Source organism: Carcharhinus amblyrhynchos, chromosome 30 (assembly GCF_965287045.1).
Source record: "Carcharhinus amblyrhynchos chromosome 30, sCarAmb.v2.hapA, whole genome shotgun sequence".
NCBI lineage: Eukaryota > Metazoa > Chordata > Chondrichthyes > Carcharhiniformes > Carcharhinidae > Carcharhinus > Carcharhinus amblyrhynchos.
This window is the reverse complement of record NC_137353.1, coordinates 17,408,116-17,434,769: the sequence shown is the minus strand read 5'-3', so window position 1 is coordinate 17,434,769 and position 26,654 is coordinate 17,408,116. Positions and strand designations below refer to the sequence as shown.

Below are 26,654 nucleotides of genomic sequence, written 5' to 3'. Positions count from 1 at the left end.
TCTGTCAATTAAGGAATTTGCACACTATTCAGTTAGTCATCATCTTTTGCGTCCGTCTGGTTGAGGGTGACTTGCTTCCACTCTGGGGAGGTAGGTTCTGCAGTGGCTGATCAGTCCAATTCTAGAGCTGTGGACTTTGCCACAGGTTTAGCAGGTGGGACGCTCTGGAATCTGCGCTGTCTTTCTGCTCCTTACGCTTGGCCTCCTTGTGCTTCACCCGGTGACGTTCAATGTGATTTGCACCTTTGCAGATGCTTCTTCTCCTGTTCGTGCATTTCTAAGGTGAGCAATTCCCGTATGTCAATTGCGTTCATTAGGGAGGCTTTTAGAGTGTCCTTGTAGTATTTTCTCCGTCCTCCAAATGATCACTTGCCATTGCAAAGCTCATTTCGGGAACACTGGGGATGTTGGTCTGGGAGAGGATGCTCACAATGGTCCACCTATCCTGCCAGTGGATTTACAGGATTTTGCAGAGACAACATGGCTGATATCTCTCCAGTGATTTGGGGTGTCTGTTGTACATTGTCCATGTTTCTGATGTATATAGGAGAATGGGGACCGTGGCTGCTCTTAGACCATGAGCTTGGTACTGGGTTTGAGGTCTCACTCTCCAGACATTCTGCTGGACTGGCATGTTGAAGTCAATATTGAATTTCATCATTGATGTCTTCCCGTGTCGAGAGGAGGTTCCTGAGGTGTGGGAAAACATTGTCCAGGGGCTCACCATAGATCTTGATAGTTGGGGGCAGTTTTATGTGGCAGGAGTGGGCTGATAGAGAACCTTTGTTTTCCAGCTGTTTAGTCTGAGGCTCATTCTCTCATGTACCTTGGTGAATGCATCCACTCAGGATGCTAATGGGAGGAGATTCAGTGATGATAATATCATTGAATACCAAGGGGCAATGATTAAATTCTCTGTTGTTGAAGATGGTCATTGCCTGGCATTTTTTGGCATGAATGTCACTTGCCTTTTGTCAGCCCAAACCTCAATATTGTACAGATCTTGTTGTATTTGGACACAGACTAATTCAGTATCTGAGGAGTGGTGGATGGTGCTGAACACTATGCAATCATCAGCTAACATCTCCACTTCTGATCTTATGCTGGAAGATAGTGCATTGGTGAAGGTGCTGAAGAGAGTTGAGTCTAGGACACCACCTGCAGTGATGCCGTGCAACTGAGGTGAATGATCTCAAATAACCACAACCATCTTCCTTTACGTTTTGTATACTTCAACCAGTCGAAAGTTTTCCTATTGATTCCCATTGACTCCAAGTCATGCTCAAGCTCCTTGATGCCACTTTCAATCTAACATTGCCTTGAAATCAAGGACACTTACTCTCACCTCACCTCTGGAGTTCAGCTGTTTTATCCTTGTTTGATCAAAACTGTAATGAGGTTGGGAGTTGATTGGCCCAAGCGGAACACAAACTGCGTGTCAATGAGCAGATTATTGCTAAGCAAGTGTGGCTTTGTAGCACTGTTGATAACCCATCACTTTACTGATGATCGAGATTAGGCCGATAGTGTGGTATTGGCCGAGTTGGATTTGTCCTGCTTTTCATGTACAGAACGTGCCTGGGCAATTTTCCACATTGCCGGGTAGATGCCAGTGTCGTACCTCTACTAGAACAATTTAGCTAGGGATGCAGCAAGTTCTGGAACACAAGTCTTCAGTATTATTGCTGGAATAATTGTCTGGACTCATACCCTTTGCAGTATCCAGTGCCTCCAGCTGCTTTTTAATATTTCACGTTGCCAAGTTTGTAGAGGATACAAAGATATGTGGAGGGACAGGTAGTATTGAGGAAATGGGGGCTGCACAAGGACTTAGACAAGTTAGGAGAGTGGGCAAAGAAGTGGCAGATGGAATACAATGTGGAAAAGTGTGAGGTTATGCACTTTGGAAGAAGGAATGGAGGCATAGACTATTTTCTAAATGGGAAAATGCCTAGGATATCAGAAACACAAAGGGACTCGGGAGTCATTGTACAAGATTTTCTTAAAATTAACGAGCAGGTTCAGTCGGCAGTTAGCAAGGCAAGTGCAGTGTTAGCATTCAAGTTGAGAGGACTAGAATACAAGAGCAGGGATATACTTCTGAGGCTGTACAAGGCTCTGGTCAGGCCCCATTTGGAGTATTGCGAGCAGTTTTGGGCCCCATGTTTAAGGAAGGATGTGCTGGCCTTAGAAAGGGTACAGAGGACGTTCACAAGAATGATCCCTAGAATGAAGAGCTTGTTGTATGAGAAACTGTTGAGGACTCTGTCTGTAGTCGTTGGAGTTTAGAAGTGTGGGGGAATCTTATTGAAACTCACAGGATACTGCGAGGCCGGGATAAAGTGGATGTGGAGACAATGTTACCACTAGTAGGAAAAACTAAAAGTAGAGGACACAATCTCAGGCTAAAGGGGCAATCCTTTAAAACCAAGCTGAGGAGGAATTTCTTCAGCTAGAGAATGGTGAATCTGTGGAACTCTTTGCCACAGAAGGTTCTGGAGGCCAGGTCATTGAGTGTCTTTAAGACAGATAGATCAGGGGTTATAGGGAAAAGGCAAGAGAATGGAGATGAGAAAAACGTCAGCCATGATTGAATGGCGGAGTAGACTTGATGGGCCAAGTGGCCTAATTCTGCCCCTAAATCCTATGGAGTGAATGCAATTGGCTGAAGGCTGGCATTTGTGCCAGGGGTCCACTCGGCACTTCTGGCTGAAGATTGTTGCAAATGCTTCAGCCTTATTTTTTGCACTGATGTGCTGGGTTCCCCCATTGAGGATGGGGAGATTGGTGGCGCCTCCTCCTCACTAAGGGATTAAATTATTGAGATGCATATTTCATGATGAAAAGCCCCTGATTAGATTGTAGCCTATAAATCACCTCTGGGTATCTGTTATTCTAAATCTAAACATCAGAAAACCCTTGCTGTGATTTGAGAGATTATTGCTCTGCTCCATGATATATCTAGCCTGGTGATTGAACTTTTTTCTCTGTTTGCTTATGATGTTTGATATTTTGTGTTTGTTGCAGCGCTAACACTGCTGGCAGCCGAGACGGACTGGACAATGAAACAGGGGCAGAATCGATCCTGAGCATCAGGCGGGAGCGGGATCGACATCGGCGAAGGAACAGAGAACGAGAGATGCATGATGATGGTGAGTTAAAAGCACCAGGCGCTACAGGGCAACAGAAACTTTACAGAGGTAATGATCTGCAGAGAGTCATCCAAGAATTAGGAACAGTGAAATGAATTTCCACAGCTCTCCTTGAATATGAGCCCTTGATGCAAAGCTGATGGTGCAGTTTTTGCTGCAAAGATTAAGTAGTGTGGTTTTTAGTATAGAGGTCAGATGTGACATTGGTGTAGTTCCCTCAGTGAGGGTTAGTTACCCATTAATGGATGATGATGATGTATTCTGACCCAAGTATGTTTCAGCATTACAGAATTGGTCCTTCAGGAATTCCCTGTAGGTGGGTGGATGTCTGTAGCGTTCTTTCACTTAAGGTGCTCTCACTCAGAAAACTCTCTCTGGGAAATTGCATTGTACTTTCTAATCAGACAGCCTCACCTTAGTGAACTATTCAGCCTGATGAAAGGAGATGGAATGGTATTTTGCATGTTGAGAGTACAGAGATCAGAGATCTCATGCTCAGCCAAGGCAGAGATCAAACCGGGGATCTTCCTGTCCAATCTAACTCATTCCTTCGTTTGGGCATTTGCTCGTTAAGCCCAAGTATGAGCCTGGAATTTTTGCATCATTGATAACAGAAATAAAGTCATTTCACTCCTGACAGACTAAGGATAACGCATTGATGAAAGTGCTGCTGCCAATGTCAATCTGCCAGTTCTGTACTGCTTCAGAAGCTCATTTGCCTTTCATAACCTGTGAGGGTTTGGTGTTAATCTTTTAGTCTGATTATGTCATTAATTGTGGTGCAATGTGAGGATCCGATCAACACTTATCGGTGAACAAAGAGATGGAGCTAGCAATAACCATAGCAACTTGATCGCTGTGTTATTATCACTGATGAAGTTTATCTAGTCTAATATTCTCAACCGAAAAGCCGATGTACCTGATGAGAGACATGTGCTTTTTAATTCCCCTTATAATCACACAAATTTGAGCCTAGCTGGAGGACGGTGCCAGTGTTTAGCTAGTCTGTAATATCTAGCTGTATAATTACCAGTCTTGTGCCTGACACATCTCTGCAGTTTCCCACCTCCAGAACATCAGGCATCCAAAGGTGAATAAATTATGATTGGCAGTTCAGGGCTTTGGTTATTCAAATCCATCAGCTGTTTAATTGACTAAATGTGAATGAGTTAAAAGTACAACCACCCAACTTTTCTATCACCTCGCATCCATATGCCAATGAATGTTTCATAACTGTCCAAACAACTGCTATAATAATTTCTTCATGTTAGTTTTCTGTCATTTTTTTCTCCCTGGTCAGTTAGAAGTTGTGCAGTCTAGGCTGACATGAGGAATACATACTTAGGTAAGATATCCAAACACACAACCCCTGGAATTGCATTCCAGAAATGTAGAGTCCCTTGTGAAAATCCAAATAAATAAGTAGTGGGACATTTCTCCCTCTGAGTCAGCCCCTTCACTATATTAGAGGATGTAAAAGCAAGCAAGGTAAGAGAGATTACACTACAGAGAGCTTGAACTAGCAGTGTTGTCTTAAAGCAGCAGTTCCTGGTGTGGTGAATTCTTCCAACACCCAAGTTGCCCACTATTCTTGATACTGTAAAGGCTAACAATAGAACACACGGTTAACGGTAAGTTAACTATTTAGCAGTGTTTGGCCTCTCTCAGTTGTACTGTGTTTGAACAGAGATTATGGCCTTTCTGGGTCATCATAATGTGATTGGAAAGAGTGCTGCCGTCCCTGGATCATTACGCTGTTTTGGACAGAGATATTGACTTCTGGATCATTTAATGTTTTGACAGGAACCCTGGCCTCTGGATCGTTCTGTTGTGTTTGGACAGAGATCGTTGTCTCCCTGGATCATTACACCGTGTGTAAGTTGTTCACAGCCTGCTGCAGGTATTGAGAGTGTAACAGTATGGGTCTGACAGTTACCATCTGTTAATTTGCTCTGCCACGTAAACCACAACGGTGAGAAGAGAGATGCCAGCACACTTACAGCTGTCTCAGAAGTTTTTATGTTGGCAGTAAGACATTGAGAGAGTTAAAATGTAGCACCATTTTTGGGACTAACATTCTCCCCCGACCCTCCCCAAGGATGCTAATAATGCTGGCCACTAGAGGAGACAAAGTAAGAATTAAAATCAGTGGCTAGTTTAGGCATTGTTTAGAAATATTCCGTCCAACTCTGCATTGCAGCCCAATTTCTGTAGCTTAAGTTTATAGGTTATGTCTGCCCATGTGAGGAACACGGGATGAAGCTGGATGGTGCAAAGCACACCTGGATAGTGATGACACAGGCTGATGCTTTACATGAGTGATAAGAGGTCACAGAGGATGGTGTTACATGAGATAAGTTGTTTAGATGGGTGATGAAGTGCACCAGAGGGAGGGATCATACAGGATAGTGTGTTACATGCAGGGAAGGGATTCACATCACCCCACTATATCACACATGGTGTATACTCTCTACTCTGTCCCAGCTATTGTATATACTGTGCACTCTTCCACCTAATCTCTGTCCCTCACCAATGCGGGTGCTCCTCGACTTCCATGCCTGATTTAAACTAACCTTAACTCTGCCTTTACCTCTGGTCCCAAATATTCCTGAATCTTGATTCTGGGTGAGTGTAGAACAGCATAGTAGTACATTTCAACTCTCTCAATACCTTACTGCTAACAAAAAAAATCTGCAGACAGACCTGTAAATGCGTAGGCATCTCTCTTTTCACCAATGAGGTTTACGAAGCAGCGCAGATGAACAAATAGTGGCTGTCAGACTCATTCCATTACACTCCTCCTACCAACAGCATGATGTAAATCACTCACAAACACAGTATAATGATCCTTAGAGAATGTGATCCCAGTCAAAACTGCATTTGATCATAACTTGCAAAGTAATGGAAGGGAAGGGTCTGGTGTTGGTGAGACATCTGTTGGTTTTTCGCCAAGACTGGATGACTTAGGTGTCTTTTAAAAATGGCAGCTGGGGACCTGATTTCGGGAATGCTGACCCCATTAGTGAGGTTTCTGATTTTGGGAGTTGCCTGTGTGGGCTGGTTTGGGGCCAACATGCAGTCATGATCTAGTGTTCTGCGCTGTTCATTCCCTTATGGCCCCTTATGTTACCCTACTATACCATGTGAAGGAGTGCTTCATAACTTTCCACTATATTTTAGAAATAAAGTCATTTTACTACACGGCAATGCAAGTAACAATCATCCAGACCTTTCATGTTTTTGCAACTGAAACTGTAAGCACTTGAAAGCTCTTAACATTGTGTAAAAATCATTGTGAAATTGACAGCAGTAATTTTAATCTGTTAATAACTGTTAATTGAGCTATATTTTCTCTGGGGCTGATATGTCTTAATGGATGTCTGGGCCCTCAGCTAAGAATATATAGGAGGCTTGGCTGAGAGCTCAGAAATCCATTAGTTTGTTGAAGTACCTGAGCCCTAGAACAAACTTCGTAGATTAGCCTGGCTTCCAGACCTCTGCTGCAAATTGTACAATATTCATTTAGACAAGGTTAAGAGATTTCAAGTGCTTCCAGTTTTAGCTATTGAAATTTTAAAGGGTTAATAAGCCCCTCAAATAGTGGCCATATGCACTTCTGCTCTCATCCTTCTGAACCACGATGGTATTGCCTTTGACTTCACCTTCCACCCCATAGCTTCCAATTTCAATGATTATCCTCCATCATTTCTTCCACCTCCAGTGTGATGTCACCACAAGCACATCTGTCCCTGACCTCCACTTTCAATATTTTGAAAGGGCTGTTCCCTCTACATCACTCAGTCTACTCAGTTGCCACTTCCTTTCCAATGTCACCTATCTATCCAAGCACAGAAGATACAACACATGCCATTTTACTTCTTCCCTTTTCTCTTTCAAATGAAACACCTACTTACTACTTTCAATTTCATATACTGTTATTCGACGTTCACAATGTGCTCTCCTCTACACTGGGGCGAACAAACACAATGGAGACCAAACAGACTGGGCAACCGCATTGCAGAGCACCCCATTCGGTCTGCAAGCATCACGGAGTCTCCTGTCACGTGTCATTTCAATTTCCTACCTTCCTGTGCTTGACCTGCTACAGAGTTCCAGTGAAGTTGAACGCAAGCTTGGAGAATATCACCTTATACTTAAACTGCGCACATTGTAGCCTTTAGAACTCAGCAATTTTAGATCATAACCTCTATTCTGTCTTTTCTATTTTCTTTGATTGTTTTCTTTCCTCTTGCTTCTTTATTCATCCCGTTACTTTGGGTTTGAATAGCTGCTAGTTTGCCGTTCACATCTAATTAGGATTCACCTTTTGTTTCTTTACTTTTCCCATAGCCCCACTCTTTGGCTTCCAAAACATTTCTTTTCACATTCCTCCATAACTTTGTTGCTCTACATTGTGAAATTGAAATTTCTTCTGTGATCTTCTCCAACCATGGAATACCTGCACTGCTCTAACTCTGACTTTCATTTTTTAATTCATTCATGGGATAACTAGGCCAACATTTTTTCCCCCATCCATAATTGCCTTTGAGAAGATGGCGGTTTGCTGCTGCCTTAAACTGCCGCAGTCCATGTGGTGTAGGTGAATCCATAATGCTGTTAGGTAGTTCATTCCAGAAATTTGATGTAGTGACAGTGAAGGAATGCCAATATATTTCCAAGTCAGAATGGTGAGTGGCTTGGAAGGGAGCCTCCAGGTGGTAGTGCTCACATGCGTCTGCTGCTATTATCCTTCCAGATGGTAGTGGTTGTGGATTTGGAAAGTGCGATCCAAGATGTCTTGGTGAGTTCCTGAAATGAATCTTTTAAGTGATGCACACTGCTGTCACTATTTATCGGTTGTGGAGGGAGTGAATGTTAATGAATGGGGTACTAATCAAGCACACTGCCTTGTCCTGGATGGTGTCAAGTTTCTTGAGGGTTGAATGAGCTGCACTCGTCCAGGCAAGTGAGGAATATTCCATTACACGCCTGACTTGTGTCTTGTCGATGGTGAATAGGCTTTGGGGAGTTAGAAGGCAAATTACTCACTGGGGATTCCTGGCCTCTGACTTTGTAACCACAGTATTTATATGGTTGATCCTATTCATTTTTGGTCATTGGTAACCTCCTTGATTGTGGGGAATTCAAGGATAGGTAATGCCATTAAATGTTGAGGGGCAATGGTTAGATTTTCTCTTGTTGGTCATTGCCTGGCACTTGTGTGCAATGAATGTTGCATGTCACCTGTCAGTCCAGGCCTGAATATTGTCCAGATCTTGTAGCATTTGGACACGCATTGCTTCAGTATCTGAGGATTGGCAAATTATGCTGGGCATTGTACGATCATCAGCAAACATCCCCATTTCTGACCTTAAGATGGAAAAATGCCACTGATGAGGCAGCTAAAGTTGGTTGGGCCTAGAATACTACCCTGATGAACTTGTGCAGTGCAGCCCTGGAGATGAGATGACTGATCTCTAACAACCACAATCATCCTACTTTTGTGCATGTATGACACCAACCAGTGGTGGTTTCCCCCCAGGTTTCCATTTAGTCCAGTTTTGTTAGGACTCCTTGATGCCCAATTTGGTCATGTGCTGCCTTGATGTCAAGGGCTGTCATTCTGGAGTTCAACTTTTTCCATGTTTGCTGTGATGAGGTCAGGAGCCAAGAGACCCTGGCAGAACCCAAACAGAGGTTCAGCGAGAAGGTGATTGATAAGCAAGTTCCCCTTTGTAACGTTGTTGATAATCCCTTCCATCACTACTTATGATCGAAGTAGACTGAGGTGGTAATTGGCCAGGTTGGATTTGTCCTGCTTTTTTTGTAGAAGACATACCTGGGCAATTTTCCACATTGCTAGATACATGTTAGTGTTGTAACAATGGAGATGCCGGCGTTGGACTGGAGTAAACACAGTAAGAAGTTTCACAGCACCAGGTTAAAGTCCAACAGGTTTATTTGGTAGCATTGCTCCTTCATCAGGTGAGTGAGATGAACTCACCTGATGAAGAAGCAGTACTCCAAAAGCTTGTGCTACCAAGAAAACCTATTGGACTTTAACCTGATATGGTGAGACTTCTTAGTGTTGTAACTGTACTGAAACAGTTTGACAACGGGTAAGGCAAGTTCTGGAGCACAAACCTTCAGTACTATTGTTGGAATATTGTCAAGGCTCATAGCCTTTTCAGTATCAAGTAGAGTGAATCAAACTGGCATCTGTGATGCTGGAGATCTTTGGTAGAGGCCAAGATGGATCATCAATCTTCTGTTGGAGAATGTTGGAAATGTTTCAGCTACATTTTTGCATTGATGTGCTGAGCTCCTCCATCATTTAGGATCAGGATATTTGTGGCGCCTCCTCCAGTGAGTTGATTAATTCAGCTGGGCTTTGTAGCTGGACCTTTAGCTGCCATGGGCCAAAATCCTGATTTCTTTCCTAAACCTCTCTGCTTCTTGTTCATCCTTTAAACCAACCCTTAAAACCTAACTCTGAGTAAATTTTTAGCTATTTTGCTCTGATATTTCCTACTGTGGCTCAGAGACAAGTTGTAGTTTATAAAGCTTCTGTGAAATGCCTTAAGCGATTCTATTGCATTTAAGGCACCATTTAAATACAAATTGTTACAGTTGATGTAATAAGTGTTAATGACTGCCAATCAATGTCTCTAGCGCTGAAAGTTAAATATTATGATTGTGGAGTCTCATTCCTTCAGGTCTGAAATTTAGATTTTGAAAAAGTCAAATTTTGTATTTTATATTTTCTTCTCATTATTTTCCTTTCTATCTTTTTCTCTATTAATCTAATCTTTCTTTTGCTCTCTTTATTTCTCTTTTTGTTCCCCCTTTGATATTGAATTCACTTCTTTTAATTCATCCCCCTTCTCACTAGTTTCCCCGTTTATTTCCAAATCATTAAATCTCACTGGTGAAGGAGATACCCTGTTAGTTGTCATATTTATGCAGGTTCCAGATATCTAGTTTTTCTCACTGATGCCTTGCTGCAGTAAAATCTGGCTTGATAGGCTGCAGATACACAAGCTTTAACATACTTCTCAACCTTTCCATGTATTATTGCATTTTGTTTCTCTCTCTTTGTCAATGATAATTGCTATATAGAATATTCAGACATACTATCACAGTTATTGTTTGTGTGTTTCCATGTCTCTCTGTGTCTCTCCTTCACTTATAAATACTGAATAAAATGTTTGAACATACTGTCACAGTAATTGAAAGATTATTTGTCTTTAATTCCCTGGTCCCTTCTGTCTTTTTCTCTCTCTGCAATAGAAATCAAAAAAAGTGTCATCCATGCCCTAACATAGCTTACTTATTGTTTCTTCTTTATGTGCTACCCCCTCTGTAGATCAGAATAGTTTTTTCTACTGAATAGCTTTTCCTAATCCTAATTGATGGATTGTGCTTGTCTCTGGAACCACTTTATGAACTCGCAGGGCTCACTCTCACTGTGTCTCAGAATGAATGCAGACTAATTTTTGAAAATCCAGGCAGAGGGGTCAAACACAGGGGATGTCGAGGTTGGGTGAGTGAGGGATGTCAGAAAGATGATTACCATCCAAAGGGGAATCAACTAAGGACTTGGAAGGATTATGAATGAGCACTGCAAATGGATTTAAATATGATTTTGGTTTCCAGATAGGTGGGATCAAGGGTCCTGGCAAGGCAGGATTGACGAACGTGTTGAGGTGACAAGAACAACTGGCATTTGTATGGCACCATTTAAAGTACCACAAGGACCCAAGATGCTTAATAAAAGAATCATCTATTAAAAGTTATGTTTTATATTGGACCACAGGAGCAAGGGTACGTTGATCAAAAGGGTAGACTTTTAGGGATACCGTAAGGAGAGGAGAAGCTGATAGATTTGGGCAGGGAATTTCAGAGTTTAGGACCAAGGTAGCTGAATACACAGTTGGCAGTAATAGAAGGATTCAAATCAGGGATGCATATGAACCCAGTATTTCAGGAGTGCAGAGGTCTTGAAGGAAATAATATAGATAAGATCAAGGGGCATTATTGATTATTAGCAGTGAGTTCCTTCCCCTTTCACTGTACATTACTGGATGTTTTTAATTTTATCTGATGAGACACTAACACCCATAGTTCTGCAGTCTGACAGATGAATACTGGGACAAAGAGCTGATGAACTTGAGAGGATTCAAGTGAAATGATTTAATCCGAGCTGCAGTTCTCTCTCAATGTGGTGTATGGACTGGCAGTCCCACTCTCTCAGTATTTTTGTGTGCAGCAAATGCTAAAAAATTAATGAGGAGTTCAGTCCTTTACTGGCTGTCTTCCAGTTATTCACTGCTGATTGATCAGCCAGTGCTTGATATGAATTTACCTGACCTGTTTGTGTAATTTTTATTGCAGAATAATTCTTCATGTCTCTATCCATGTTAAGGAGCTGGTTAGTTGGGTTTAAAAATTACAGATAGGACCCTATTCCAGGATTTTCACCCCTATTCCCATGTGTGCAGTTTTTATGACTCTGGTATAAGAATCTGGGTAATGAGTCCACATGTGACAATCCAGCCCTTGCCTACTCCATTGTGGGGGCACACCTACTATTTTCATGACGTTGGGCCTGTTTCGTAAGAAAACATGGCTCAAGTCACCTCAAAGGAGTCATGAATCTTGGAAGCAGGTAAGTTTTTAAAAGGCCTAGCCAACATTAGTTGTCATAAACAGAATTTCTGAGGAAGAATTAGCTCTGTTCTCTCTTCATAGATACTGTCAGACTTGCTGAGAGTTTGGAGCATTTTGCGTTTTTTCTTCAGAGTTCAGTGTCTGCAGTAATTTACTTTTGTCATAAATAGATCATGTGTGGTGTACATTTATTCTATCAAATGGCGGAACAGGAATCTGCCACTTGTTATTGGCACATGTTTGAACAATTTGCATTCTTAACCTGTTGGCTGCATTATGAGTGCACCTTCCTTAACCATTAAGTCCTGAGGTGAGTCTAAAACCTAGCTTCTGATTCAGAAGATGCTAATCACTGTACCACAAGACCTCCATAATTACATGTTGTATGATAAGTTAAATATATTTTTAATGCAATGATTGATCACAGTGCTTTGCCTTTTAAACTTAAGTGACCATTAAATTAACTAGTGTTGTGTGTATGCATGGATTAGAGCACTTTATCCAGTGGGTTAAGCCCTCTTTTGAATTCACTAGTATTGAAAATCTGGCTGTATTGTGCCATTGGACATTGTGCTTCCTTCTTTGTAATAACTTAAAGTCTGGATATCTGTTGAGTCTTTGAAGCATTTTTTCAGTATCCGCTATGGGCAATGATCATGAGTCTTGTAATAACACTGGGAGGTCTTTGAATGCTCATGAACCTATCAAAATAAACAAGTACCCATTCAAAACATTTAAAAACGCTTAGAACTATTAAGAACTCATAAAACTGTCAATAGAAACAAACAGATGCTCAAAGACCACTTCAAAGATGCATAGTTCTCTCAGGAACTTATAAAACCAGCATTTAAACAAAATACACAGTCTCATTCACAACCGTTAGAGAGCTGAATCCATTAATGAATTTTGAGCTCAGCCAAGCATTCATAATGGGAATCTAAGTCACAGCTGTATAAACAAAAGCTCTAGAGCTAAATTCATTGAAACCTATGAGGCAGTCTGATCTGGAGGCTATCTGGCTCAACACTTTGACAGGTCAATACATGGACTCCGCCCTTAGTGGATATTGGATGAATGGATATGGAGGATCCGTTTTTTATTTATTCATGGGCTTTGTGCATCATTGGTTAAGCTGGCATTTATTGCGCTCATTGTTCTTGAGAAGGTGGTGGTAAGCTGTCAGCTTGAACTGTTACATTCAGTGTGGTATAAGTATGCCCACAATGCTGTTAGGGAGGGAGTTCCAGGATTTTGATCGAGTGACAATTGTCGCAATATTAATCTGTGTATGGCAATTACTTTGAAAAGAAGTTGCCAGTTAAGCATTTTGATTGCCCTATAAATAGAGGCAGTTGGAGCACTTTGGGGGAAAGAGAGTCTTGTAAGTTAGTAGCACTGAGGACGTGCCTTACAATAAACTCCATATGGTGGTGTTACTATGAGTCTGTTGTCCTCATTCTTCTGAATGGTAGCATTCATAGGTTTGGAAGGTGCTGCCTAAGGTACCTTGGTGAGTTCCTGCTGTGCATCTTGCAGATAGTACATTGCTGCCACTGTGCATCAGTGGTGACGGGAGCCAATGTTTGTTGATGGGATACCAATCAAATGAATTGCTTTGTCTGGATATTATCAAGCTTATTGAGTGTTGTTAGAGCTGCACTCATCCAGGCAAGCACAGAGTATTCCATCACATTTCTGATTCGTGCCTCGTAGAGGATGGACACGATTTGGGAAGTCAGGAGGTCAGTTACTCACAGCAGGATTCTTAGCCTCTGACCTGCTGTTATAGCCACGCTATTCCTATGGCTGTTCAGTGTTTGATCAATGGTAAACCTAGGATACGAATTGTGGGGGATTTAGTGATAGCAACACCATTGAATGACAACTGACAGTGGTTAGATTCTCCCTTGTTGGAGATAGTTCTTGCCTGGCGCTTGTGTAGTGCAAATGTAACTTGCCACTTACCAGCCCAAGTCTGAATATTGTCAACCTCTTTTTGCGTTTGAACATGGACCGCTTCAACATCTGGGAAATGGTGAATGGTGCTGAATGTTGTGCAATCATCAGTGAACTTCCCCGCTTCTGATTGTGTAATGGAAGGAAGATTACTAATGAAGTAGCTGAAGATGGTTGCACCTAGGACTCTAAGGAACTCTCTCAGTTCTGGAACTGAGATGATGACCTCCAAAAACCACAACCTTCTTTCTTTGTGTTAGGTATGACTCCACCCATTGGAGTGTTTTCCCCTGATTCCCATTGGCTCGGGTTTTGCTTAGGCTCCTTGATACCACACTATGTCAAAGGCTGTATCATTCAACTCACCCTTCGATTTCAGCTCTTTTGTCCATGTTTAAACCAAGCAACCCTGTGATGGGGTCAGGTGTTGAGGGATTTTTGTGGAACCCAAACTGAGCGTCAGTGAGCAGGTAATTGCTGAGCAAGTGTAACATAGCACTGTTTATGACCCCATCCTTCACTCAGGCATGGGAGATGTGGGGGGAAAGGGAAGGATGGGACAATACAAAAGTGGGTATGGGCTACATAGGGGGCATGGGCTACGTAGGGGGCATGAGGACCAAGGGAGATATTTGGATATGGGAGATGTGAGGGGACATGGAGAGGTGTGTGGGGGTGGTGGGAGCTGTGGTGCCTGACAGCCATTTATGGGAGTGGGTCAGTGCCCCAGTGAATGGAGGCTGGAGCCTTCTAACCTGCCTGCTTCACATCCAGCCACCTCCATTCCTGCCTCAGGCCTGCTTCTGGAGGGACTGGCCCTCACTCCAGCCCATCTCCAGCACCTCAACATGACAGTAGTGAAAGTGGGCTTGCCTAGATCATGAGTTTTGGAAGTGGCTGTGGCGTTTTGAACTTGAGCATGGAGGATAGATGTTGAGCCTGCAGAAAGGAGACAACTCAGAATCGCTGGGATGCCGTCACGTATAAAGAAATATCAATGCAAAAATGAAGTAGAAAATGGGGATGGTGATTGAAGTGTTTGCAGTTTGGACAAAGTGCAAGTGGAATTGCATCCCAGCATCTTCAGGAGAATGGGGTGGGAAGAAGGAAAGGTAGAGAAGCAGATTTTAATAACGTTAAGGAGCTAGGTCTAAAGTAAACAGTGGGGAATGCAGAATTAAAGCCAGTGGTGGGGGAGAGCTTAAACTCGTTACTGGCTGTGAGTGAGATTCTTCGGGGAGTGTTTAAAAAGTGACTGGGAACATTTTATCTTGAGGATTTTGTGAAATGAAAATTTGTTTGGAATGTTATGCTTGGATCAGGGATTCTTTTAATGAGGGTGATTGAGATGTGGTTTGATCACTAGAAGTCAGCTGGGAATGGGCGTGTAGGGCTTTTGAGCTGACTGTGCCTATTCACAAATCCTGTTCTTTTTAAGGCCGTGCCTGTGTGAGATTTTTTTTTTGTTGAGGGTCTGTAAAGATGAGGTTTGAGGGGGTAGGTGTTCCTGCTGTATTATTGCTGCTCCTCTCCTCTCAACCATATTACTAACTTGAAGCATCAAAACTGAACACAAAATTCAAATGTTCCAAGTCATCTCATCCTAATTAACAGCTCGCAAAAAAAAAGTAAGTTATTTTTCCAGTAAGTGTTTAATTAAATCAAACGAACTGAATGCAGCAAAACAGCACAGAACATCCTGCTTCATTATCAGTTGAACAACTCTTCACAAAAGGCAACTCTATCTGTGAGAAAACACAGAACATCCTGCTAATTAAATAACACAGTGAGCTGTGAGAGTCTGCAGTCCTCTCTCCACAACTGCCTACCCCCCCCCCCCCCCCCCCCCACAGGTTCCAGGCTTTAGGGTGGGACTGGGTGCCACTGAAGCATTTCCAGGGAGGAAGAGAGGAAACAGTGACAAAATGATTAGCCATGGCTTGATGGAATTAGGTTTTGCCCAAACCAGTGGGAATATTTGCTGCCAAATATCACTGTGGCATTGTGATGAACTCTGGCTTCTACACTGATGTCACTTAGTGGATACATTTGGTTTAACTTTCTGCTGATTCAAGAAAAGAACTTTTCTTGAATCAGCCATCATCAAGCCATATAATTCATGTAGTTGGCTCAGCCAGTGATCATAGTGGGCACGCTGTCAATTATATACCTGGTTCAGCCAGTGATTACAGTGAATACACTTAGTAATGTACCTGATTCAGCCAGTGATCACAGTGGGCACACTGTCAATAATGTACCTGGTTTAGCCAGTGATTACAGTGCATACACTGTTAGTAATGTAGTTGATTCAGCCAGTGATTACAGTGAGCACACTGTCAATAATGTACTGATTTAGCCAGTGATTACAATGAGCGCATTGTTAATGTACCTAATTTAGCCAGTGATCACAATGAGTACACTGTGATGTAGCTGATTCAGCCAATGATTATAGTAAGTACACTGTCAATAGTGTACCTGATTCAGCCGGCGGTTATAGTGAGCACACTCAGTGATGTAGCTGATTCAGCCAGGTACCCCAGTGTTCATGATGCATACGGATTGTGGTGTGTTGACATGTGCTTAAAGCCTATACTGTTAGCATGTTATGTGATATAACGAATAGTCACAATGATATATAAGTTGTGAAGTGTAATTAGCTGTAACTGAGCAGGAAATGATGGGGTTTGTGATGAGTGACTGAGTAATGCTAGTTCTGACCCTGTTGGCTGCTGGTGCCCCACAATTTCAAACAAAACTTATTCAATCCCAATTTCTGAAAGTGTTCCAGCTCCTTTGCTCAATGACCTTGTGCATGTTGGTGGAATGGAGGATTTCTGGGCCATCTGATAAGATCCTTTTTCTGGCTACGTTGAATATCCTGAGGGACCCTTGGTGGAGTGAGTAACTAAAGACCTATGGGAGTTAACTTCTCCACTGACCCTGAACAAGGGCTCGAGGGCTTGTGGTCAATAATTGGTCCTGAGCAGATGCTGGAATGAGGGTGACATATGGGGGGAGTATTTTAAATATTTACGGACAAAAAAATTATCTGGATGTAAACAGAATGAATGGTAAGTCTGTTTCTGTGACCCTAGTGTAGAGTAGACCATGGCCGGACCTTCACATCAGTGTGACCTTCTGATCCCACAACCGTGCACCCGACCGCAGGTTTCCCGGTGGAGTGGCGTGGAGTTAATGAAAAATACCATTGACAGCAGCAGGACCAGAGGAACCTTCTGCCAGCCAACAGCTCACCACGAGAAACACACTGCAGGGAGGCCAGAGAATTCCACCCCTCGGCTTCTGAACAGAGAATTTGTCCGACAGCACAGTGGTTAGCACTGCTGCCTCAGCACCAGGGACTGGGGTTTGCTTCCCGGCTTGGGTCACTGTCGGTGCAGAGTCTGTACATTCTCCCTGTGTCGGTGTGTATTTCCTCCAGGTGCTCCAGTTTCCTTCCACAGCCAGAAAGATGTGCTGGTTAGGTGCATTGGCCATGCTAAATTCTTCGTCAGTGTGCCAAGCAGGTGCCAAGTGTGGTGACTAGGGGATTTTCACAGTAACTTCATTGCAGTGCTAATGTAAGCCCACTTGTGATACTAATAAATAATCTTTAAAACACTGGATGTTCCTTTTATTCAAATAATTATCTTATTTTGGTCCTTTGGTTTGGGTGTGGGACTCCTGGTACCTCATCAAAGTTAAACACTTTTACCTTTCCTTAGACAGTCCTTCTATGCCAGTTTTTTTCAAGTTTTTAAGAGCTGCTAGATGTGTCAATTGGTGTGCTCCCGCACTGCCCCCCGGAATCACCTCTAAGGGTCAGGTGATGTGTCCTTCTTTTGCCCTACAAGTAGGAGCTCACTGGTGATGTAGTGCCGCTGTCAGGTTTCCAGAGATAAAAAGGAAAATTTGCTCAGAGGCTATTTATCTGTGAGGATGGCCGAGGTCAGCTTTTGTACAGGCATTTGTTTGAGGGGAACCTTAGAGCACTTGTGCACAAACTAGTGCAGTGTGACAGGTGGAAAGGGAAATGGGAGACTTCCCATTTCCCCAATCACCAATTATCCTTTATTCAGTGGCATAAATAAACATGCCCTTATCAGGAGCTGTGCTCGTTGCAGCCACTATTTGGTATAAAGCACTTGGAGACCCTGATTTCAAGAAGGAACAGTGTTTTTAAAGAATAACCACACTGCAATGAATTTATTTGTCTGCACCGATGTTTGAAAGGGACATTGTATCAAACCTGTGAACGCTTTGCCCCCTACAATCCACAGCAGTGGATCAAAATCAAATCAAATCAAATCAGTGATGGGTAACCTTGGCTAGTTGAGTGGGCCATGAGTGGCACTCCTTTATCTCAGTGAGGCTGCAAGACTGAAATCAGACTTGTTCACTAACCATGACCCCACAAATCATACTAAATACATTTAATATACTCTGAATAGTTCATCAGTTACAGAAAATGCTTCATCATTTATATATTAATAGGACAATCATCAACTTCAACTGTTAAAAGCAAGAGAAATATTTACACTTTGGACACAGAGGGAATGCACGGCTCTCACAGTCGATGTTGTGTGCAGTCAACACACACCTCACTTCACTTGGCCTAGCTGTATGTGCATATCAATTCAGTCACAGCGATAGGAAAAAAGCTACATTGATGGAAACCAGCAGAAAACGGCAACTCTACATGTGGACAGCAGTCGACAAAATGTTTTGTGGGCTGCACTCAGAACCCTGATTGGGCCACATGTGGCCCCCAGGTTGCAGGTTGCCCACCATTGATCTACAGATTTTTAAATAATATCTACTAGCATTTATATGGTTCTTTTGATATAGTGAAACATTCCAAAGCGCATCACATAAGTTAATGAGACAAAATCTGACACTGGATAACAGAAGCTATTTAGGCAGGTGACAGGTTTGGGCAAAGAAACACCTTAACAGCGGCAGGAACACTAGATCAGTTAACGGTTGAAGCAGGGATCAATCCCAGAATTATCCCAGTCACTGTGATGTATTAGGTAGTGGCAGAAGCCTGATGAGCCTAATGATTGATCCCACAAATTCTTCAGGGACAAAAAGACAGGCCTTCAGAAAGGAACTCGCGGTGCTCCTGACAGTTTGTTGCTGGGACAAGTGTATGTGCTCATTCTGATCACATTCTGTCTAATGGTCATAAAATGTGGATTTGATATTGAATAAAGTGACACAATCCGATCCAGAGATGGGTTCATCAACTGCAGCACATACACTTACACAGTCCCTCTTGTTATGGCTCTAATATCAGCCATGTTAACCCTGCAGCTGTTAAAAGGAAAAAAATCACTGAAGCACTTACCATTTAGCAATCTGTTCCTGCATCAGCCACAAACATCGACCCTAACATTTTTAGTTACTGGCCCCATGTTTTGAGTGAAACTCAACATGATCTTTCCTTTTCGAGGTCCTGGTTTTCTTTTTCCAGATGTTCTGCTCCCCTTCTTCAGATTCTGTTTCATGAGCACTGGTTGCCCTCGGGTACCTTGCCTGTTATTTTTCATGTGAATCTGCAATGTGTGTCAGCTGCCTAATCACATGTTACAGCATCACAGCGACCCAGTGTTCACATGTGTACTGTCCAGCAGGAGTCACTGGGTGGTGTTCACAAGCAAAGGCCCGTGCTGATAATTTCTGTAGCCTGTTGTACACTTAGATCAGGACTGCGACACTATGTTACGCACAGTGTAGTTATGCTGAAGTGGATCTGTGGTTAACGTGGCTTGCCCATTTCTAGTTACAGAAGAACACCTGTGAACAAGCATACCCTGAGATCAGGAGATAATTATTTATTTAAGCTGGTACTTGTTCTTTGTTGGGTTCAGCATATCTTCAGTTGTGAATTGCTTCTGAGTATTTGAGGGAATTGGGCGCAAATGCGATACTTGCAACTGTGACAAGACACACAAGCACATTATAGGCAGTAATAGATCATATGGCCCATTGAGCCTACTTCAACATTTAATATAATCATGGTTGGTCTTGGGCTCAGATAAAGTTTAAAGTTTTATTTATCAGTGTCACAAGTAGGCTTACTTAATACTGCAATGAAGTTACTGTTAAAATACCCTAGTTAGCACACTTCGACACCTGTTCGGGGAATACCGAAGGGGGAATTTAGCACCTAACCACACATCTTTTGGACTGTGGGAGGAAACTGGAGCATCCAGAGAAACCCATGCAGACACGGAGAGCGTGCAGACTCAATACAGTCAAACCCAAGTCAGGAATCAAACCCGGGTCCCTGCTGCTGTGAGGCAGCAGTGCTAACCACTATGCCACCGTGCTGCCAAATAACCAACCGCCCTGGATTTTCAGAATTGTCTTCTAATCTGACTTTTATCTCACATCCTGGTTCAGACTTTCCAGGCATGTGTTTTGTCTTGAGCTTCTGTTTTAACTCATTTCTGCTCATGTGTTGAGCCTTGAATGTTCTTTTTGCATCTGTTATTCTCAGCACATTCCTCTGCTGTTGCTGCTTGCCGTCAGACCCGACTCGAGCCATCTTTCGCTTTAGCTGAAGGTCAAAAATGGACCACCCTTGAAGGGATGCAAAGTATAAACTTCATAGTTCCACCTATTCCCGGCATTGCAAAGGATGAGTCTGGTTGTGCTGCTGTAAAATGACTCAAGTGTTCATAATTCTTTCCATGAGGGATAGCTGTAACTGCAAGGTTCAACTACTTGGAGCATTCTACAGCATGACCAGACCCATCCTTCACAACACTGGAGACAGGTAGAACCTTGGCACATAGTGACAGTTAGTGTTTGTATACAGAGGATCTGTGCCCAGATTGATGGAGTCACAAAGGTGGCCATCGTGATTCGGGCGACGCTGGGCACGTTTTTCTCCCTTTATTTAAAGATTTGATGGCTTGCGTGATCACCACAGTGCAGGAGTGAGGAATGGACTAGGTCTGCATCACCTACAGCAACACTGACACCTCATACCTGATGACCAGGTTCTTGCCCTCAATGGAGTAGGAGCATCGCTCTTACATAACCAGTTTTTATTTCACTATAACTACTAATTCCTTCCATTTTCTAATGCTTGCCCTGGTTCCGACAATACAGAAGGAGGCTATTCGGCCCATTTGAATCTGTACCAAACTCTGAAAGAGCGTACCACCCTTCCCACCCTATTCCCATAATCCCACATATTTACCATGGTTAATCCACCTAACCTGCATGGGTTTCCTATGGGTGTTCTGGTTTCCTCCCATGCTCTGCAGCACCCGGAGGAAACGCAGGGAGACATAGGGTCAACGTGCAAACTCCACACAGTCACCAAAGGCTGGAACTGAGCCTGGGTCTCTTGCGTTATGAGACATCAGTGCTAACCACTGTGCTGCTGCAGGCCACCTTCATGCAGCCTGACCTACTGTTGAAGAGGACGAGGGATTGGTCAGCATAGTTCCTAAAGAATATGCCACGATTTACCTTTGTGCTAGGGGCCAGTTCGAAATGGTTGCGGATGTTGATCGTCCTGCAAGCTGACAGCAGATCTGAGCAAAAGACAATTACGCCATCCATAAATAGAGTGGCTTTGACTGAGTGCATCCATTCCCAGGTATCATCGCTCCTCTTCTGCCTGAATCCTTCCTGATGGATTCACTCACAACCACTCTCCTTACTCTTCACTCACTGCTCCTAATAACAGCGCTTGTTTTTTAAGCTCTTTTCGTTTGGTCGCATAAGGTTGGCAGGCGGAAGGAGATGGTTTATCTGTCAACTAAAATAACCTTTATTTCTGGTAACTACATTAAGAGATTTGAAGCTGTATAATAACCAAGTGCTACAAGGATTAGTAGAAATCTGGTGTTGGGCAGGGGAATTGAGATGAAATTGGTTTTGGGCAGTAGCACAAATTGAGTGGTAGGGCAGGTTGCAGGTAAGCAAGAGGAGTGGGGAATCAGCTGCCTATTTTACGCCATTCCATTTTATTCTTCATTGAAGTGAATGTCCAGCACCAGTTTCTGTCCCTAAATGTCCTGTGAGTCAATGAGACCCAATGCAAGTTAACGCATATTTTAAACTTGGAATCTAAAGAGCTATTGATGTAAACCAGATTTACAAACTAACGCTGTGTAAAATGCCTTTTTTATCGCTTGGATTTGAAGAAAGGTGTTTCTCTCTCCTGTGAACGGCACAGAGATTCTGCTGTCGTGTGAGGAATGTAACAGGAGGTGTTGCGGCGTGAAATATTTGAAAATGCAGGAAGAAAGTCTATATAATCAAAGAAAAAAAATTGGGATAGAGACTGGATGCTCTGGTTATTCTGGTATTGAGGAGTGGTTTTAGGAGAGGGAAAGTCTGAATGGGAGGTTTAGCAAAGGTGCTTTCCCTTTATCGAGGCACAACTTATTTTTATTTTCTGGGACGTGAGCATCACTGGCAAGGTCTGCATTTAATGCCCATCCCTACATGGCCTTAAAAAGATGGTGGCGAGTCGCTGCCTTGAACTGCTACGGTCCCTTAGTGTAGGCACACCCATAGTGTTATTAGGGAGGGAGTGGCAGCATTTTCATCCAGGAGCAGTGAAGCGATGTATTTTCAAGTTAGGACGGTGTATAACTTAGAGGTGAGGGTGTTCACAGATGTCTACTGCCCTTGGTCTTCTAGGTGGTAGAAGTTATGCATTTGGAAGGTGTGGTCCAAGGAATCTTGACAAGTGTTGCAGTGCATTTTGTAAATTGTTCACCCCTTTGCCACATTGTAGAGGGAGTAAATGTTTCAGGTTGCTGATTGCACTGAGAAAAGTGGGACGCTGTAGCCTGGAATAGTGGGTCTGGTGAGCTGCAGCTGAGTTTGCAAAGCATATTGATGGATGGAGTTGGAAGAGGCTGAGGTAGGGCTACTTTTGCAAAATCAACAAACAAGTGCCGTGTGTGACTGCCTCCTTTTGCATGATGTGATAATCTAGGAATGGACTGATACATTTAATACTTGCAATACTGCACTGGGAGCACTGTAGTCTTGGAAAGGTATTAGATAGTTGAGTGTTGGACTATCTGAGGGTCAGTGCTAAGGGAGTCAGTAGTCCCATTTTTTTGGGTGAAATATTACCCCCGTTTGAAGAAGCCCAAGAGGTATTCTAGCTGGTGTTCTGACCCAGATACATCCCCAACCAACTTAACTAAAAATAGATTATCTGGTCAGTGTCACATTGGTGTTAGTGGGATCTCACTGCAAGTAAATTGACTGTTGCATTTCCTACATTTCAACAGAGACTATATTTTATAACATACTTCATTGTCTGTAAAGCAGTCTGGGATACCCTGAGATTGTGAAAGGTGCAAGAGAAATGCAAGTCCTTTTGTTACCTTTTTCTCTCAAATGCACTTTGAAGTGAGTGTTCTGAGATACACAGAATAGGAAGGGCCTATTCCCAGTCTGTATTTGGTTAGATGAACGAAGCTGGGGCTCCTACAATTAGCCGCAACACCCCTGTATGAGCAAGGGGAAAAAATCATTTTGGGTTTCAGGTGCTCATTGGTGACGACAGCAAAGTGCATTGTTGCAGAGGATGTTTGAGGAGAAAATCGATCTTCATTCCGATGGCTCAGTGGTTGAATAGTATGCCTCTCTTCACCTTTCACTCTGGCATAGAAAATATACTATCACTGACAGCCGGTTCTTTCAGGAAAGGTAAGGATCAAAATCTGAGTGAAAGCAGATTGCTTATCCCCTGGGAAAACCAGCATGATCAGAGAAGAAAGGGTGAGAGGTTAAAAAATAACATTTTTGAACATTAGAATGTAACCTTAGGTTTTAAAAAAAAAATCAGGTTGTGGCAGGGAAGGGGTTAACTGAAAGTTGGGCTGAACAGTGCCTGCTGAAACAAACAGTGCCTTGCACTATGCTGAAGCTCGTTCAGTTCTTCATCATAATAGCAGGGTGCCTGAGGCAGACATTGATGGTCCACGGGAGGGAGAGAGCAAGAGAGAGGGAAATAATTTGCATGTGCTGTTGCTATTGGATTCTCGTCAGGCAATGAGACTGCCCCTCTCCATCTGAAAAATAAGAGATCTGTGTCAGTGGAATATTCTCATTGTATCTCAAGTGTGTGAGCTGTAAATGCAGGCAGCTCTGTGGACTGTTTTTTGTGTACCAATTGGCATACATACCTCTCATCTTCATCTTTGGGAAGTTCCTCTGCTTTACAGTAAGTAATTTTTGATGCAAGTGATGTGGCAGATAGAGCAGGCTAGGCTGTCAGTTAATGGAAGGGTGTTTCAATCACTATTTCAGCACAGTGTTTGTGTTATCAGTGACTGACACATCAAAGTGCTATCTTTCCACCAAACTGTGTAGTGTTCCTTTCATTCATCCGAATACTCTAGCTATACCAATCAGACAGACATTGTGTAAATCTGGCATCTTGCGATTAAGTAAAATCCATTGCTTCTACAGAGAACAGGTTGTGGTTCCCTGGCATAATTTGAGCAAAGCCCTGCTCTTAAATACCATAACTGTTAATTTACAGTATCTGAGACTGGGCAGTGTGTGTTAAGAGTTAATTTTCTGCACCCAACTGCTGTGGGAGGATTATTGAAAGTAAATTACTAGGTTAGAGATTTCACATTTTTAGAGGAGGCTCTGACTGCCAGTGACACCCTCCTCCTGTGCCAACATCACCTCGAGGTGAGGGTACATCGGCTGAATGTCTAAGACTCTCAAGATTGGCCACTATCATGTCCTGCAACTAAAGAAATTGGTTCTTTTATTTTGATAATGTAACATCTCCAAACATATCCTCCCTTAAAATAAAAATCTGAGTGGAAAGTAGGAGGAAATCAATGAAAAATCACATACTGAGCAGCGTGCAATGCTGGATTATATTTTGTACAATGAAGAAATAGGGCTTACCACAAATTCAACCATTGAATAATCAGCAATTGCCCAATTCTGTGGAATTCCACAATCAAACTTTGCCAGTATTAAGTGTACCACCCTTGTTATCCATCCGTAGTAAAACTGGTTAACTAAATTGCAAAACTTAGTGTAATATCGTATCACGTAACAGCTTACACTCCCAATAAAATTATGTTCCTTCTCCTGGAAGGTGGGTTAATCAAACTCTTCTGACAGCAAACCTGGATATTTGAAAGCATTAATGCAGTGTGATTTTCAGGTTATCGTATCTGTGAGCAACCGGGTTGGGGAGTGGGGGACAGGGTGGTTGGCCTATTGTTCCCTGGCTGATTCCATGGCTGCTGACAGTGTGTGGTTGACCCAAATCACACTTCTGTTTACAACTCCATTCTTGTGAGTCGTTTGATATTGGATGCTGGTTATTCTTCCTGTCACTCTGCAACACATGCTGTTAAAGCTGCATCCCAAAGATTAGGTGGATCATCTCACCACACAGTGTGGTACTGGGTCACACAAACCAGCAAGATCTCATATCATTCCCACAGAGCCACAGGACAGCAATTAAACGAATAGCTTTGATGCTGCAATTGATCTCAGTGGCTCTGGATTAGAAACAGAAAAATCAGCTTCTGTTCCTGCTTTCGATCACAATCCCAGCCCACGAGCATAGACTGCGAGAGCAAAAATCGAAATTGCTGTAAAATCACAGTAGGCCTGACAGTATCTGTGGAGAGACATTAGAGCCAGCATAATTCTCTCTCCACAGATGCTGTCAGACTTAGTGAGATTTTCCAGCATTTTTTGTTTTTGTTTCAGATTCCTGTATCTGCAGTATTTTGCATTTATCTGTCTGTGAGAGCCGTGGTTTGGTGCACAGTGGGGCTTGTTCTACTTCAGGCTTGGAGGAAAGGAGGGTCACAGTGGCAGTGTGTGTAAATAATGATGTCACTTTCCCACAGATTGTAGCTGTCACCATTCAAGAGCCAACATACAGCTGCAGAACAGCAACTGATGCCCATCGAAATCTGTGGAAGGAACAGTGGATTTCACATCGTGCCCTGGAGTAGTCATGGAGCTTCCTTTGATCTGTTGAGCCTTCTGTCCCAGTAAAACATTTCTGTCCTGCTTGTGTGGGTGACCTGCCCTCTCAGGGATTACACAGCATTTGGACCAGGAGACAAACTGTAGCTTCTGTGCATCCTCTCAGAGGAACGTGTTGTGGTGTCAGCGATGGTTACGTCTAGGCTCTGGGAATGCTTTGGAAGGAACAGGCAGAGGTCGGGGCATACACAAAGCTCTTCTCAACTCAGTTGGGGCTTTCGATCCTCCCGCTGGTTCATGAGACCGCTGCAACCGGTGCAGTGCTACCCTGAGGCACAACCCCAGGTTTACCAGTGTAGGTACAAAATGGCTGAAGAAACTGGTGGCATTGAACCTCTCATTTTTCAGACAGGATCCTACCTGAAGGACACGGGAGTGTGCCAGCTGTTGGCTCCTGGCAGCGACTGACACAAATATGGGCGTATTCAACCATTGCAATAAGCAAACCTAGACTTAGATTTGAACACCATGTGCCTGTCCAACCTCCAAAGAAAACAATGTGACAAATGCAACCTCCAACTCTTCCCTGGCCCACACTATTAGCATCTTCCCTCACCCCAATCGTGCCAATCCCACCCTCACCACACCATTACCAGTATCTTGTGCTGCTTGGCCCCTTCCATAGTGTACCCCTCCCCCCAGGGCAGTCCTCGAGACCCTCCCTCTGGGACAGCGCAGGCACCCCCCCAACTCACACCCCCTCCCCCCTTCTCCCAGACTGTGCACCCCTTCCCATACTGCACAGTACCCCACCGCCCCCACTCCGGAACTGTGAGATTCCTGCCCGCCTCCCATCCAGGTACGCAAGAACCCCTCTCCCCCCAGGGACTATGTAATTAACCCCTCCTCTCT

At 43.2% G+C, this 26,654-nt stretch overlaps 1 protein-coding gene across 2 annotated transcripts in view; it reads left to right on the top strand.

Annotated features, from left to right (window-relative positions):
• The window catches only part of LOC145360206 (segment polarity protein dishevelled homolog DVL-1-like), a 139,465-nt gene that overhangs the window by 70,085 nt on the left and 42,726 nt on the right, over positions 1-26,654 (top strand). For both annotated transcript variants that reach the window (XM_080215248.1, XM_080215249.1), the window contains one exon: positions 3,028-3,152. In XM_080215248.1, coding sequence (XP_080071374.1) covers positions 3,028-3,152 — 125 coding nt within the window. The remainder of the gene's footprint in view (positions 1-3,027; positions 3,153-26,654) is intronic.